This window comes from Cebidichthys violaceus, unplaced genomic scaffold (assembly GCF_023349555.1).
Source record: "Cebidichthys violaceus isolate CVI_PGR_0920_01 unplaced genomic scaffold, fCebVio1.0.p SCAF_20, whole genome shotgun sequence".
Classification (NCBI taxonomy): Eukaryota; Metazoa; Chordata; class Actinopteri; order Perciformes; family Stichaeidae; genus Cebidichthys; species Cebidichthys violaceus.
In genome coordinates, this window is record NW_027176373.1 from 9119956 (window position 1) to 9137525 (window position 17570).

At 39.3% G+C, this 17570-nt stretch overlaps 2 protein-coding genes across 2 annotated transcripts; both read left to right on the plus strand.

The window, feature by feature from the left end:
• Positions 1-6893: 6893 nt before the first annotated feature.
• Positions 6894-10428, plus strand: LOC137876753 (serine protease FAM111A-like). The gene is given in 4 exon segments (XM_068716552.1): positions 6894-6959; positions 7422-7517; positions 7619-8580; positions 8582-10428. Coding segments are annotated over 4 exon segments (2058 nt in total). The 3' UTR covers positions 9516-10428.
• A 1875-nt stretch (positions 10429-12303) lies between these two features.
• crcp (calcitonin gene-related peptide-receptor component protein) lies at positions 12304-16223 on the plus strand. The gene is made up of 6 exons (XM_068716553.1): positions 12304-12345; positions 13098-13134; positions 13245-13331; positions 13431-13525; positions 13677-13734; positions 15498-16223. Exons 1-6 carry the CDS (start codon positions 12338-12340, stop codon positions 15642-15644), a joined length of 432 nt encoding a protein of 143 aa, XP_068572654.1. The 5' UTR covers positions 12304-12337; the 3' UTR covers positions 15645-16223.
• Positions 16224-17570: the final 1347 nt, after the last annotated feature.

A 17570-nucleotide genomic window follows, 5' to 3' on the forward strand; every position in this document is an offset into this window, starting at 1 on the left:
AAATGTAAGCAGTAGTGATATTTGTAGTAGTAGGAGTTGTAGTTGTAGTAGAAGTATTATTAGTAGTAGAAGTATTAGTAATTAGAAGAAGCAGTATAAGTAGTAGTAGTATCAGTAGTCATAGTAATAGCTGTAGTAGTGGTCGTAGTATTTAATATAACAGTAGTAGTAGTAGAAGAAGTAGTAATAGTAATGGCAGTATTTGAAGTGATAGCAGTAGTATTAGTACTAGTAGCAATCGTACTCATAGCTGTAGTAGTATTGGTACTGGTAGTAGCATGAATAGCAGCAGTAGTGGTAGCAGAGAGAGAGCCAGAGGGAGAGAGGGAGAGACAGAAAGAAAGACAGAGAGAGAGAGAAACACAGAATGACAGGAAGACAGAGATAGAAAGACTGAATGAATGAGTGTGAGAGAGTGACAGGCAGACAGACAGTCAGATGGACTGAGTGTGTGGGAGAGAGAGAGACAAGCAGACAGACAGTTATATGAACTGAGTGAGTGAGACAGGCAAACAGACAGTTATATGAACTGAGTGAGTGAGTGAGTGAGTGAGTGAGACAGGCAGACAGACAGTTATATGTACTGAGTGAGTGAGTGAGAGAGACAGGCAGACAGACAGTCAGATGGATTAAGTGTGTGGGAGAGAGAGACAGGCAGACAGACAGTTATATGAACTGAGTGAGTGAGTGAGACAGGCAAACAGACAGTTATATGAACTGAGTGAGTGAGACAGGTGGACAGACAGTAATCTGGATTGAGTGAGAAGAGCAGACAGACAGTTATATGTACTGAGTGAGTGGGAGAGAGAGACAGGCAGACAGACAGTTACATTGACTGAGTGATTTGGAGAGAGAAACAGGCAGACAGACAGTCAGATGGACTGACTGTGTGGGAGAGAGAGACAGGCAGACAGACAGTTACATTGACTGAGTGATTTGGAGAGAGAGACAGGCAGACAGACAGTTATATGGAGTGAGACAGGCAGACAGACAGTTATATGTACTGAGTGAGTGAGTGAGACAGGTGGACAGACAGTCATCTGGATTGAGTGAGAAGAGCAGACAGACAGTTATATGTATTGAGTGAGTGGGAGAGAGAGACAGGCAGACAGACAGTCAGATGGACTGACTGTGTGGAAGATAGAGACAGGCAGACAGACAGTTACATTGACTAAGTGATTTGGAGAGAGAGACAGGTGGACAGACAGTCATCTGGATTGAGTGAGAAGAGCAGACAGATAGTTATATGTACTGAGTGAGTGGGAGAGAGAGACAGGCAGACAGACAGTCAGATGGACTGACTGTGTGGGAGAGAGAGACAGGCAGACAGACAGTTACATTGACTGAGTGATTTGGAGAGAGAGACAGGCAGACAGACAGTTATATGGAGTGAGTGAGTGAGACAGGCAGACAGACAGTTATATGTACTGAGTGAGTGAGTGAGACAGGTGGACAGACAGTCATCTGGATTGAGTGAGAAGAGCAGACAGACAGTTATATGTACTGAGTGAGTGGGAGAGAGAGACAGGCAGACAGACAGTCAGATGGACTGACTGTGTGGGAGAGAGAGACAGGCAGACAGACAGTTACATGTACTGAGTGTGTAGAGACAGACAGAGAGAGAGAGAGAGAGAGAGAGAGAGAGAGAGAGAGTGTGTGTGTGTGTCATTGGTTCCCATGGCGATGACGCAGCAGTTGGAGAGTCTGTGAGTCTGTGTGTTTATAAACATCAGTAATTAGCTCAAGCACGAACACCTGTGAGCCTGCCGCCTTTTCATGAGAAAAAAACTGGAAAACACCTGTCAAACAAAACCACAAAACTCCTATAACCATAGCCCCTATTGCTACGATATTACGACTGAAGTGCAAGGATGACTTGAAGAACAGATCATGCGAATATTGGATCTGTAGTGTAAAAAAAAGTGGCTTCAATGGCGATTTAGAAATGGGGTACGGTTGTCCGTGCAAGACTTTTTTGAAGTACGTTTTAACATTGGGGTCTATGGAGGAGAAAGTTGGTTTTCCTCTCAAGTAAAGGCTTTTGAGCCAAATGTGTAAACCTGTGGGATTCCAAAGTCATATGTCTACGACAAGGACAAGATTAGCTACGTTTCCATCCAAAAATTATGCATGTAGAATGAAAATTGAGGAGTCAGTCGCAAAAGACAAATATTTTTTTCACAGGAATCTCAAGCTTCTCTTCACTCTAGCGGCGACATCACGCACTCTAAGCTGCGCAATACACACCCATTATAAAAGCAGAAAAGGACTGAAAAACACATGAAAGCAAAAATGCTACTATTCAAAAAGTGTAAAAGATATCAAAATGATTATAACATACAATCATTGGTCAGGGTTTTCTCAACATTTGAAAGTTTAAATGGTGTCTGTAGCTGGAAGTATGAGGAAGTAGAAGGATCTGAAAGTTGAACAAGTTTAAGAGGATTTAAAAATATTCTCCATAGACATCCCATTCAAAAAATAAGTTGCAAAAAGCTTAATAATTCAAAAAGTTGAAAGATTAGAAAAATTATGAGAAATAGCACCCCTCTCCTGAAAAAGCTGAACATTTATATAGTTGAATGGTTTCTGTAGCTTAAGAAATGTGGAAGTTTTTCAGTGCCAAAATACGTACGGAAGAAATAGTTGAATAAAGATTCGAAGAACAATACTTGGAATGCTGAATCAGCATTCCAACAATAAAGACACACAGTAATCATCACCATAGAAGTGTTTTCTCTCTGTAGCCTCTTTAACAAACTGTGTCCCGTTTATGAGCGCAGGACCGATTTCTACTGGCGGAATGCGTTTGTCATATTTATGAATTATTTGCTTTTGTACGTTTTGAAATTCTGATTGTGACGTCATTATTAAATAACCCAGACTATGATTATGGTTTCTCTTGAATACTGGAATTAATTTATTAGGCTTCATGTTTCAGGTTACATTTAAATGGTATAACTCATCAAACCCAACACTCGGCAATTATCAGCGTCATGTGACTGAATGGAAATGATGATAAATGATGTAAAAAGTGTTTTGTCTCTCCAGCTCGCTCTGACTTTAATTGTATCCATAATAAAAGTTATTGAGGGAAATATGAGATCGTGAAAAGACAAATCTTTCTAACAAATGAAGAAAGTTGTTTGTGGTCTGCTAGCTTTTAGAATGATCTGTTGTTATTGTTAAAACATACAAGGCTCAGTGAAGTCTGTGGCTCCTGTGTGACCTCTCTTCACACTTGCTATCTCAGATGTTCCTCGTTTAGCAGTCACTGTGACCTCCTGTAAGGGGCGATTGGATATCTTACTAAACGTCAAGATGACGTTTGTTTGTGCGAAAGGGGAGAAGAACGAGTTCAAGACAGGTCACGTAGCTTTATGCAAATGCCTTTGTGTGTTATCCGCAGTATAAATATCAGAAAACTAACCAAATATAAAACTTAAGTTTAATCTGTGATCTATCTTCACTCTGGTATGAAACTCCAGTGATATTTAGAAAAATCAAATCAGTCCGATCAGCTGCAGCGTCCAATCACATAACTGATGAACAATGAGGGGGCGTGTCCGCCGTTAAAACACTTCCTGGAAGCCTGTTCTTGTGGGTCCTCGCTCATGGCTCCTCAGAGATCCCGCCTCTCTCCTCGATCCTCGCTCCTCCAAGCTAAATAAGAGCTTTGGGACGGCCGTCAATATGGCGGCGCAGAACAACTACCGGTTCAAGCGAGGATCGAGGAGCGAGGAAATGACAATTAAGAGACTTGAGATGTACCCCTGGAAGGCTGTTCGCTCATGGCTCTTCCTTCTGGCGCGTCTTTCTGGCTCATTTTGCAGTGACTGTCCAATCACAGCTCCAGTTACAAAGCGCATGTGCAGTACCACAACCTAACTCAGTGACCATGAGTAGTGAGTACGTCCAAACAAACTCAATAATTTCACTCATTGTTGGTAAATTTAATCTCAATATATTGTAAACAGTCTTATAGGCATATGTATTGTTATTTGTCTGGTTGTAAGCTATAATTAGGGCCCGAGCAACCGAGAAAGGTGTAATGTAATGTAATGCCCAGCGAAGGCCCTATTGAAATTGTAAGGGGTATTATTATTATTCGTGATTTTTATTTGTGTCGTTTGGGAGCATATTTGGGGTACTTGCCATGCATGAGAACTCACCAAATTTTGCAGACTTGTCAGGTCTGGTGAAACTTGAGGTATGATATAGGTTGCATATTTGTGTGAAAAAAATGGCTCTCTAGCGCCCCCTACAATTCGGACCATCGACGCCCCTCGGCCAGTATGTCCGATTCACTTGAAATTTGACACGCATGTCCGCTAGTACTAAAAAAAAAAAGCCTCTCAGACCCCTAACCTCCACCTAGAAAAATTTTCCGCCATCTTGAATTTTGTGAAAAACCCATTTTTGAGAATTGCTCCTACATGCTTGGTCCGATTGCTACCAAATTTGCTGTGGATCATTATTGGTCTAGATCACAAAACATTATCAAAAGCTTGTTGATATCTTATAGCGTTTAGAAGATACGGACCAATGAACTTCTTGGGGCGTGGCTTGTATATCAATACTCTTAACTTCTCAACCGTTTGTCCTAAAATCACCAAATTTTCTGCCTATGTGCACATCGCATGGTGGAACATACCCTGCAACTTTCATTCCATTCAATCAATAGGGGGTGCTACAGTAATTCACTCAATTTCAGTTTTTTGGTGATTTTTCACATTTTCAGCCTTTGTATTTTAACAATCTCCTCCTAGAGTATTCATGCGATCAACTTCAAATTTGGTCAGGATGCTCTTAAGACCTTTGTGATGAAAAGTGATCAAAAACTAGAGTTTTCATTGAAGAATCTTGACGTGGCGAGGTGGCCATTTTGCCTCATTTGCCGGGAAAAAATAAGTTGTTATAATTCCAAGGTACATTATCCAATATGCACAAAACTTCTTATGCATGATGCTACTTCAACCCTTAGCACATTTCAAATGTAAAATTTTCAATAACTCATAGCGCCACCTACTGGCAAAAGGAAATGTCATATTTTATACTTTTATTTACTCCTCCTAGCCAGTTCACCAGATCAGTCTGAAATGTGGTAAAGATAGCCTTAGGAAATTGATAATGCATCATCATGAATATTGTGACTTTTCATTGAACGCTGTTGCCGTAGCAACGCATCATTCGCCATGAAAAAGGAAGCTGATGGTTCACTGGCTTGGGATGCTCAAAAACTCATGGAACGTTATACATGTGTCATAGGTAATGGGAGGACATATTTTATATGGAACTTTGGCTTGGCCGTTTTAAATTGCCTCCATAGCGCCCCCTACAATATTTCAAAAGAGCAGCCCCAGTGCTATGTTTGAGGTACCTGTATGGATCTTGGTAGAAACATGTATCTCAGAGAGACTTAAAAAGAAGTCTCTTGGGACCATGCTCTAAACCGTACCGGAAGTCGGCCATTTTGATTAATGAGTCATTTTTCAATAGATTTAGGCTCATTTCTAGTCGCTATACTTTAACGAACTCCTCCTAGGGACTTTGTCAGATCCACTTCAAATTTGCTCAGTACAGTCTCAAGACCATTGTGATTAAAAGTTATCAAAAGATTTTCGTTTGACGGAATGGCTTAGCCGTAGCGGGCGGCTACTTTACGTGATTCCCCATCAAAGAAGATGATGTAACTCAGCAAGACTTGTTCCAAACAGTCCCAAACTTCACATGCTTGATAACAAGCATGGCCTGAGGATGTCTACAAGCTACTTTTCAGTAATACTCACAGCACCACCTGCTGGCAAAAGGAAATCTGCGTTTTTTGATAAACAGCATCTGATTTACATGACTTTGTTTTCGTAGGCGCGTTGTCCAACAGTCGCAGACGATCTCAGCCGCATACGTTGGAGTCCTGCCAGCACCCCCAACGTGCTGGAGGATGCGAGGGCCCGTTCATCGCTGCTCGCAGCATTAATTTTTGTTCTAACTAGAAAATGCATTTCCTGCAGAAAATGCGTTGGAATGCTGAAAACGGAAATGATTCGCAAAAAAATGCTGAAAATACAGAAATGGGAGACTACCTGTCTGAAAAATGTTGAAGGCCAAAAGCATTGAAAAGCACTGAACTGCTGAAAACTCTTCTAGTTGAATTGTTTACACTTGGAAGCTAAACTGTATTATCGAAAGAAGCTAAGAGCTGAATTACAATGCAGGAAGCTTGAAGCTAAACGATTTTACTGTCAAAGTAATAGTAGTAAAAGTAGTAGTAGTAGTAGTAGAACTATTAGTAGGAGTAGTAGTAATAGCAGTAGTAGTGATCTTAGGAGTAGTTGAAATAAAATTAGTATTAGTAGAAGTATTATTATTACTATTACTATTTAGAATTAAATTGAAGAAGTTTAAGAGGATTTGAAAAATGTCTCCATAGAGATCCCATTGCAAAAAAATTGCAAAAAGCTTAATAATTCAAAAAGCAAAAGAGGTAGAAATATGAAAAGTCACAGCACCCCTTTCCTGAAAGAGCTGAACATTTTGATAGTTGAATGATTTCTGTAGCTTAAAAAATGTAGGAGAAAGGGGACATAAAAAGTACGAAGGAAATAGTGGCATAAAGAATAGGATAACATATTTGGAATGCTGAACCAGCGTTCCAACAATAAGATGCACATTTGTTATGTTTAGTTTTGTGTCTTTAGAGTAAGTGAGAGATATGTGTTCCAGGAATAAGGCCATCTCACATTTGTTGTTTTTATTGCTGTCTTTTTTGTGAAACACAATAAATATCATGATGATTCCAGAAATTAATAATTTTCATAAACTTTTCTTGAAGGTAAGCTACTACATCACCTTCTTTTTGGGGGAATTAAAAATTCAGCCAGAAAAATAAAAAAATGGAATCTTCCCAAGATCAACCCTTGAAGACCACAAACAATGGACAAATGGACAAAGTAATCAAGGTAATTATCCTGAGTCTATACTGATTTACACAGGTTTGATAATTGCATCTAGCTCTGTATCTCTTATAAATGACATAAATCGGAAAAAAAAACGTAATGTCTAAAGTTTTAAGCATGCATTCTGTAATGCTTTTGCTATTATTGATAACATTTATATATTTTATCTCAAGGAAGAAGCAGATGACCAGAATGGGGAAAGCAGGCAACCTCCTGATTTACAAACTGTTGCAGAGGTTTGTCCTATTTTTGTCATATTTTTTTCTGTGTTGGACATAAAGGCTTATTTTTCTTTTCTATCATTTTAATCTAACTTTTGTGGCAAGTCTTGTTTTTTGTGAAATCTTTTAAATTTTTTAACAACACATGGTAAAAAATGATTAAGTTTTGTGTTTTTATTTAATTTCTGCCTTGTTTTTGACTGATACAACAAGGTTTTAAGTGTTGTCTGTCTCTATTTGTCAGCCCGGTGTTAATCCGGAGACCACAGGGTGCACACTGCCTTTCGCCCAAAGTCAGGCGGGACCGGCTCCAGTCCCTCACAACTCTCTGCTTAAACAGGTATAGCTAATGGATGGATGCTGTAAGAGTATTGCTATAACAGAATACAACTTCTTTTCTGTAATTAAATGAAATGAGATTTAATGGTGTTTCATTCCTAGGAAGAGGAGCCACATGAAACCCATTCTTTCCAGTGGTGCTGCAATAACAAAAGCACAACGTTGACCTGCAATAAAGCAAGAACTGTTGAGAGATTGCTGGAGACAAGTTCACAGTTCATCAAAAATGCAGAAAGGAACAAAAAAAAAGAGCTTGTTATTGTAAGAGATGGGAAAGCTATCAGTTCACACTTTCCATGCAGCTTAATCAAAGCTGAACAGCTGACTATGAAGTATGTTAAAGCTGATGATGAGCCCAAGCAAGTGCTTAAGGGTTCTAATCATTACCAGAGAAAGGGGCCATCTAGTGAGCTTGTGATGTTTCATTTACTGACAAAGGGAGGTAAAGGTGTAGTGAAAATGATGAGAAACCTAGCACTAAAAAAAGTAATTGAGGAAATGATGGTTTATGCATACAGAGGGGAAAAAGTGAAGCATGCTCTGAAAAGAGATGGTCGTTTACATAATATCGTATTCAAAAAGAATTGTGCACTCTCCAACACAATCACTGAGGTAACCACTGAAATGTCCGATCTCGTTGATGATCTTGACGGTAAAACTCTCAGGATCATACTGCTCGATAAGTCCAGTCCACCAGCCAGTCAGCCTGGCAGTTTGGATGATGCTTACATGACGCAAAATGAATCTCAGAGGTCTGACTCTGAAGGAAACCGAGATGCTCTACAGCAGTCTACAACAGCTGAGTCAGAGAATGTCAACACACCAAAACAGAAAGCAGGGCTGGATGGTAAGAAGGCACCAGAAATAGTGTCTCATAAAATACCTCGTTCAAAAAAGATGCAGAGTTATCTATCTTCACAGATTAATGATTGGGTGAAGGGAAAGAAAAGTCAGCAAGTATCTAGGCCTTCTCATATCCAAAATCTCTTCCGTGTGGAGTACGGAAAGAACACTGAGACATGCAGGGACGTGAAAACAATGAAGACACTGGTGGAGCTCAGTAACTTGCCAAGTGAGAATAAATGACAGAGCGAAAGGAAGTGGCTTCCTCCTATTTGACAAGTTTGTCCTCACAAATGGCCATGTAGTTAAAAACGTTTATGATAAGAGGACACGGCAGCTTACTGAGAAGGTCACAGTCCATTTCTTTTTTGAAAGTCTAGGCCAGGAAGGGTCAGGAGCACTAGTGGAAGAGGTTGCTGGATTTGAATACAGCCGTGATGTGTTAGAGCACAAGTATGACTGGGCTTTGTTGAGGATCAGTGCTGATCAGAACTTGCCTGAAGGTCTGTTAAAACACTTCGGATTCCTTCCCCAAAGTAGTGGAATTTGCATTATTGGGCATCCTGGTGAGGGTGTGAAAAAGATAGATCCATGCGTCATAATTCCAACTGAAAACCGCAACCAGGTTGTCGAGAGGCATCGCCTTGAAAATCCAGAGGGTGTTTGGCCGCACAGCCCTCATTACAGTAAAAATAATGCTCCCATTCAGTTGATTACGGACCGTTTCTTTGAGGATGTGAAAAATTATAAAGAGAACAGACAGGCTCTAAATTACGAGTCTTGTCTTTCTTGTGGCTCATCTGGCTCTCCTGTCTTTGATGATCACTGCAATGTTGTTGCAATGCATTCAGGCGGATATGCCTACCTCAATGCCAGAGGTGAACGCCAAAGTGTCATAGAGTATGGCTATCCTTTGTTGGGCATTATTGAGCACATCATTATCCAAATGGTGGGGGAAAAAAGGGGTGATGTGTTGAAGAAATACCTGGCTTGCAGTTATAAACATCAACAACAGATGACGGCCAATGTGAAGAAACTGGTTGAGAGCAGAAATGTATCGTCATTTAGAAATGTGAACACAAATGATGAGATTTTCAAGAAGTTCTTTGAATTTATCTCTCAGAGAGAGGATTCTGTCCCAATGGACACTATTTGAGCAGATACAAAGCTAACTGCTGACAAAAGATACAGCGCGAGCAGCTTCAGCAGTGAGCAACAAAGGCTGTCATGTCTGTTTTCAGATATCAGCTCTTTGATCAGGGTACTTTTGTTGTTAAGCACTGAAGTAGTGCAGGGATGGGGAAAAGATATCATACAAAACTTATTGTATTCAATGTTTTGGGTAACCATAATCAGTTTTAGTATAAAGGGAACTATGGTTTCTCCATAATACTTTTTTTTGTCATGTGTTTGAATCTCTAAATGCTTGTTTTTGTCTATACTGTATTTTGTATCATTTTTGTTTGGCAACTGCTAAATCTTTGTTCTGTTCTGGGAATATACCTGAATAATATTTGTGAATTTTGGTTCTGTGCTTGTTCATAGCGAATGCGACTGCACTGTCCACCATTGCCCTGTTAGATTTGAAAAACCTGGTTGTAATGTCTTATTATCGGCCGCTATTATCTTATCACAGATGTGTCGGTTTATATGTCCTCACACAAGTATCATGAAGCTGCAGCACAGAAATGCCAACGATACAGTATGGTTACTGACTGTAAACTGGTTCAGTAAATGTCTTGGTCACTATTTTTCTTTCTTTTTTTCTTTTTTTTTTAACTTGCATAGCCAGAACTATCTCCATAGCGCTGTGTCAGCGTTTATGTTTGAAGAAAAATGATCTATCAGATTTGTTTTAAACTCAAATATTGATGTCTGCCTCAAAGATCTGCTTTATACTTTTTTATCTTCTGTCTTTGAAAAATCCCCTTTGAGATCTTATTTTTTAAGAAATATTTTAAATTTGTAATAAATTGTATAATATTTGATATTATAATGTTCCGTCATACTGTCAGTGTGTTGATACCAATGTCTTGAGAATGTCTCTCTTGAATTTGATAGTTTAAATTTCTTATCTGGTTAAATTTAGTCATAATGGAAAAAATCTCTGTTTTAACAAGTGAGTGATGACTATTTTTCGATATTCAATAAAGTGATTACTTTCATGTCTGGATTTTGATTGTGTTTTTATGTGTCTTTTCTCTCATCTACAGTATAAATGTGTGAATGAGAGGTCAAATTCTGAATACATCTGATTTTGAGTTAGGCCAAATCCCAATGGCCAAATCCCAATGTCCTCCCTAAATCCTAAACCCTGAACCCTTAAGGACTTAATTGATGTCAGCTGGTAAGTGGTTGAGTGTGAGAGGCTGCAAGGGCTCAAAATGGTATAAATATGAATAGGACAGCACTTTGCTGCAACATATCACGTTACCATGAAAACAACAAAAAATAAAACGTATAATTGTGGGTATTTATTTTATACTTTGTACTCCCTGATTTGAACGTCTTCCAGGCTCTTTCCTCACAAGATGAGAGGTGACTTCATATAATCTATTTACTTGTTTTTGTCAAAACATCTTCGATGATAAAATCAAATATATGATGGATAAATAAATAAATATCCTCTGATTTCAAGTTTATTTTTTGTTCCATCTTTAACCCTTAATGTTTCTGTATTAATATAACAAGACAGACTGAACACACGTCAGCCGTCGGCCAAATCCCAATGTCCCCACTTACGGACTCACGGACTTTGAGGCGCGCTCCCGCGAAGTCCGTGAGGGTTTAGGGATGTCCCACTGTCAAATCGTCAAGTGTTTGAGGGCTCTCTGGCTGACATTTTGAGCCCTTTATGAACCCTTTCCGTAAGACTTAGCCTAAGGGAATTACCCACAAATCATAGCAACATGACGTTAAACACGGGGTAACCAGTGGACACATGGAGATGTTAAAAAAAGGTAAACAAAGAGGACGGCTCATGTGTGTTCAGCCTTTCTTATTATATTTACTCAGAAACATTAAGGGTAAAGATGGAACAAAAAATAAACTTGAAATCAGATATTTATTTATTTATTCATCAAATTGATTGACTTTTTCATAGATGATATGAAATGACGTCTCATCTTGTGAGGAAAGAGCCTGAAGACGTTCAAATCAGGGAGTACAAAGTATAAAATAAATACCCACAATTATACATCTTATTTTTTTGTAATTTTCATGGTAACGGATATGTTCCAGCAAAGTGCTGTCCCATTCATATTTACACCATTTGGAGCCCTTGCAGCCTCTCACACTCAACCACTTACCAGGTGACGTCAATTAAGTCCTTGAGGGTTCAAGGTTTAGGATTTAGGGAGGACATTGGGATTTGGCCGTCCTCTTTGTTTACCATTTTTTTGTACGTCTCCATGCATCCACTGGTTACCCCGTGTTTAACGTCATGGTGCTATGACTTGTGGGTAATTCCCTTAGGCTAAGAAAGGATTCATAAAGGGCTCAAAATGTCTGCCAGAGAGCCCTCAAACACTTGACGATTTGACAGTGGGACATCCCTAAACCCTCACGGACTTCGCAGGAGCGCGCCTCAAAGTCCATGAGTCATGAGGAAACACTGGGATTTGGCCTTAATGAAGAAAAAAGGACAAGATCATGTCTTTATTTTCTGTAAAATATTAAGTGTATTGTTACATATCAATGTGCTGTGAGTTGTGAATGAATGTCACATCCTGGATTACAGGGTTTCTTTATTTGGTTTCGTGCCCCAAAGATGTATTATTTAATTTTAATCGGTATTAGATCCATTCTGTCTCTCCTCCTCCAGAGCCCGGTCCTGGCTTTGTGCTTTTCTGCAGTGAGAAGCACCAAACATGAGGGGGAGATACATCGCAACACTGAAGCCAGGGCGGAACCTTTGACCCGTTTCACATTTTCTACACGGGCACTATAGCGACGGACCGAAGCTAAGTGCCTGGCGAAATGGAAGTGTAAGAATTTCATTTTAAACTCTAAATATTGTGCAATGTGTTTGTTATTTGGCGGCTCTATGTTTTGTTTATTATGGTTAAAGGTAACGTTACTACGTATTTGTAGCAATTTCCGGTTCATTTATTGATTGAGCTGTGGGAAAGATGTAGTGACACATTAACTGGTTTTAGACACATTTCAGGTCTGTGTGATTGCAATTAAAAAAAAAAACAACTTAATTATATTTGTCTTTAATAATAATAAGACAATAACGATCTACTCAAAGTGAATAAGCTAGCTAAAACCTTTCCCGACAACACTGGAGCAGCTGACGCAACACTGAGACATTGTGTTAGTGGATTTCTACATATGATTTAAATAATTCCTACTTGGAGGAACTATTGTCTGACAAATAGCCACAAGCTGACACCATTTTTAAAAACGTAATAAAATAATAGAAAAGTTTTAAGAGCATTTTCTAATTTGCCTATTCTTCTTTTTGCCCTGTCTGCTTGTCTAAATCACAACTTCATGTGAATTCTACTCTAATCATAAATATTTTTGTCATGTTTATTTAACCGAAATAATCTAAACTAAATCATCCATTTTCCGGAGCTTTGAGTCAGGTCTCACAGTCTTCATTCAGTAAGGTGACTGAGATCCATTTAGAAGCTAAACTGACCTTTCATCTTAGATTATTTGTTGTCATATACAGTTTGCAACAGTCAAGAATGAACTTGTGCTTAATCATACCTTCTTTTCTTTTTTTCAGGAAAAACGCAAATGCTGCTATGCTCAGTAACTATGAGGTAATGTGTTGTGTCTCATCGTTTAACATTAAATCTTTTTGTAGCGTCCAGTCAAGAGATGAAAACAATTAAGTGTCGCAAATTCAGATTTGTCCGTCTGTGTTTCTCAGGTGTTCAAACTCATGACAGACCTGAAGGAACAGAGGAAGGACAGCGGCAAGAACAAGCAGCAGAACCTCAACACCATCATGTACGAGGTTAGCACACATTCTCTTTCTCTCTCTCCACTGACTTGTTGTGTCACATTTACACTTTTGCAATAGCGTGACCACAGCTTCCTCTGCATTTCCACACAGACACTAAACTACCTGTCAAAGACGCCCTGCAGCAGGCAGACTCCAGAGATCGTCAAAGAGTTCCTCACTACCATGATGCCTCACAAACTCACAAAGTCAGTGACATCAAAGGCATATATGTTCTCATTCATGTTGTCATTTGGAATTTACAGATTACCTAAGATGCATAGTATTTTTAAGATAAGCAAATATACTGCATGTGCTGTTCCTTACATCATATACTCACTGATGTTTTTCCCCCATCAGGGCAGAAAAACTGCAGCTATTGAACCACCGGCCACAGACAGCAGTGGAAATTCAGCTAGTGAGTGTTTTACTTAATTGTCACCAATTACTGTTATTACACGTTATCATACCTCTCTTTATCTCTTATTCATATTCATCTCTTTTTCCCTGATGGTTTACATTTCCATGATTCTTTCACACAGTTATTGTGGTAGAAATGAGCCAGTGTGTCATATGCTAAGAGTTGCTTAAAGGATAATTATGGTGGCGTTCTACTTTTTTTCTTATCGTCAACACATCCCATAGAAAGTACAAAACTAACAATGAACTCATCCTAGTATCCTAGTATAACAAGTACAGTCCGTATCAATAACACATCAGTGATCCTCACTTTTGCTCTGGTCAAGATGTTCCTTCATTACGATGGTCTATTTACTATTCTTTAAGTAACATTTTTTTTAAAAACCACAATACCCAGCTCTTAAATATTTATTACTTGAAACTGTAACCCATTCTTTTTAAATTTCAGTCCACAGTAGGATAAATAGGCTTTGGGTAACAGGGTTGGGAAGTATTGAGAAACTGACTTGTAAATTGTTAGTTTTGTTGTTTCCATGGGATTTGTTGACATTAAGGAAAATATAGAATAATGCCAGCTTTGTCATTAAAGACTGTAATAAATCCATTTCATAGGGCATGCTTTATTTATGAATATGTCTCTCACTATTCCAAAACACAAGTTGAATGGAGCCATTTCTGCGCCGTACATGACTCCATTGATCCCATTATAGAAGGGAAATCGCTGTCACAATCACTCATTGGTGGAACATTGGAAATGTATGAATCTGTGTCACTGATGCTCTTGTGGAGAAGCAACTCAAAGTAGAAGCAGTGATGTACTGCCTGTACACCCAGGCCATAAAGCATTTGGGGGTTTTCAGACATCCAGTCCATACACTGTGGTGGTTCACATGCAAAACTAAAATGGCCCTGCAGCTATCTGGACTCACTCGGATGCAAAGCATATTTCCACAGCTAGAAAGTGATCTCAGGGTGATCTGGTTGGTAAATAAACATGCTCTGTCGTGTTTACTGATATCCAGTTATAATTCATGAGAATTTTAAGTTACTGGTTTTTAGTTACCTCTTCCTGTCGTTTGAATCTGCCGACACCGAGAGTTACAAAACCTGCCGTTATGCTGTTAGGGAGTAAATAGCAATAGCCTAGCAAAATGCTTGAGGGCTAAACAATGTGCAGATAAATTGTGGTTTAAATTTATTTTCGATCTTGGAATCAGCAGTTGACAAAACTGTCCTCAAACCTCCAACTGCTTGGACTAGCTGTTCTGGTGCTTTCCATCACATCACATGTTCTTCATCAGCAGATGGACTTTGCCAGTTGTGGAACTGTAGATATTTAAAATGCAATATTTCAGAGTACTTTGAAGCAGCCTAATTATGTTTTTGTGATTTGTGAGTATTATGTTGTCATAAATACAGTTCATGTTAAATAGAGCAATATACAGTCTGAGAGAAATAATGTGTTGACATTTAAAGCATGTAAACATTTTCTAGAAGAAAAATATTAACATGTCCCCTTCAAGGACTCCTTGTCCATTTTGGAAATTTGAACATCTAAAATTCGACTGTCAAACTGACAATCTGCTGAAGAAAATATGTGTTGCTAATGCAGCTTGAGGTGATATTGTTTTGGCACCTGCCGATAAAGGGATGGACACAGTTGAGGCTTGGCGAGTTTATGTGTGTAAGCATGTTATGTATTAAATAAGGCAAAGAAATGGACACCATTTGTAATAACCGATACTTTCTGTTTGTGTTCAGTTGGTGGAGGAGAGTGAGGAGCGGTTATCAGAGGAGCAGATCGAGGAGCTCATCCAGACGGTTGCAGACGTCCTACCTGGGGACCCAGAGCAGGAGAACGCAGCTCCAGCAGATGCAGAGATCGATGAAGCCCTTGAACAGTCTTGACACAGTGACGGGCCAGACACCACCCGCAGGTGGAGAACTGGAGTGAAGGCTAAAACTATTACAGAACTGGACCGGGTGCTTTAACCTGCGCCATTTTGCATCATAGTTTGAACTGAGCAACATGCTGACAGAAGGGATTCACGATGGCGACCATATAATTACTTCATTACCTTTTTAAAAATGACTCATTAAATGATTCACATTGAGGTGATTACATGAATAAGTGGAAGAAGATTGTTTCTGAATTGCATTGTTATGTGTATACATACAAAGAACAGGTTTTTGGACAGTGAGTCGTGTTTTGCATCTGACTGGTCTAAATCACATGATGTTCATGCAGAGACAGTCTGCTATTAGCCTGATATATTTTCGGTTTCTGACTCAATGTTCGTCGTCAGTTTTTACGTGATGCATAGAAATATGGGTTTTAGCTGCTGTATGATTTCCCAAGCTGTATTATAAGTCGGTCATGCAATTAAACTTTGGTACAGCACTAACATAAGGTCAGACAGTATTATTAGAGCGGCTATGTAATAAAAAGAAGAGCAGACGGTATGGACCAAGAGGTGATTGTTGTCTCTTAACAAGGGTAGAGATGCAATCATTTGTAAAATGTGCTGATGTGTTCCTTCTGTCACAAAATGAAGTACAGCATTTTTTCCCCCACTTGAAATGACATGTTAAGCAGGCAAGTTAACAGCAAAACATTTGCTTTAAGGATATCTCAGTGTTGACATATACGGTGTAACATGTACGACAGGAGCCCCTGATTCGCATGTGGTGCAACAAGACAGACTGTGAAGAGCGGGTGCTAAATTAGGACTATAATCTGAAGCCCATTTCAACGTCGGACGACGGTGGTGCCCCCCCTCAATGTATCCTTTCTCTGCATCATCCTGTAGGACTGGGAATGCAACACAAAGGTAGAAAACCCACAAACCCCTCAACCACACACTCTGGATCATCTCATGATTTCTGTGCGAGGATGTTTTAATGAAGCAGAGGAAGGATGTGCTGGTTAGACTTGTGTACATATCTGTTTTGAGCTTCCTGTTAGTGTGTCATATCAGTTTCCTGTGCTCACTAAGCACCTTACTGAGGCAAGATACAGAGACAAAGTGAAAGTCTGGACTACTTTGTACCAGCACATCCAGGAGCCCCGAGTGACCCCCGGCCATCGGTTGAGCTTGGAAGTGAACACATTTCAGGGACACACTCTGAAACCACATGAAAGAGTCAATGTTCAGCTCCTACTGATCTAACTATCTTTTACCTATACATACGTAGACATATACTCTTGCACAAATTGCATTTAATCATAAATTGAATGCACACATATATATATATATATATCTATATATATATAGATATATATACTGTATACATATGGCAATTTTTGGGATGCCTCTGTGCTGTGGTACGTGATAAGCACGTCGTCAGTGCGTACGTTACGCACAGGCCTAAACATTAATTAAATACGATTTAATTGCAGTACAATCTATTTTAAGTGTTGCCAACTTTTCCCAAGGATAGATAATCAAACGATCCAAGCAAGCAATTGTCCAGGGACCCACAAACCTCAGGGGCCCTGAAAGCTCCAAGTGTACTATATGTCTACTGGCATGGGCTAATTCATTTAATTTTGAATCAGTTTGAAAATGTGCAGCAGTCAAGCAGATACCAGGCTTAAATGTGGTTTGGCCTTTATTACCTGAGTCTCTGTGTTAGGGTGTCAAAATGAATGTGTTTTACCATAAAGCAGGCCTGGGGTCAGCTAGTATTTTAGCATAGAACAACTACATGTTGCCTGTCACCTAATTTGTGGCCCCTCGGGGCCCCATAGTAGTCTGTAGCTCATTTTGTAAATCACAGTGTGTGATATTCAGATGTGCTATCTACTTAGTGTTGACTTGGCAGTTTATCCAC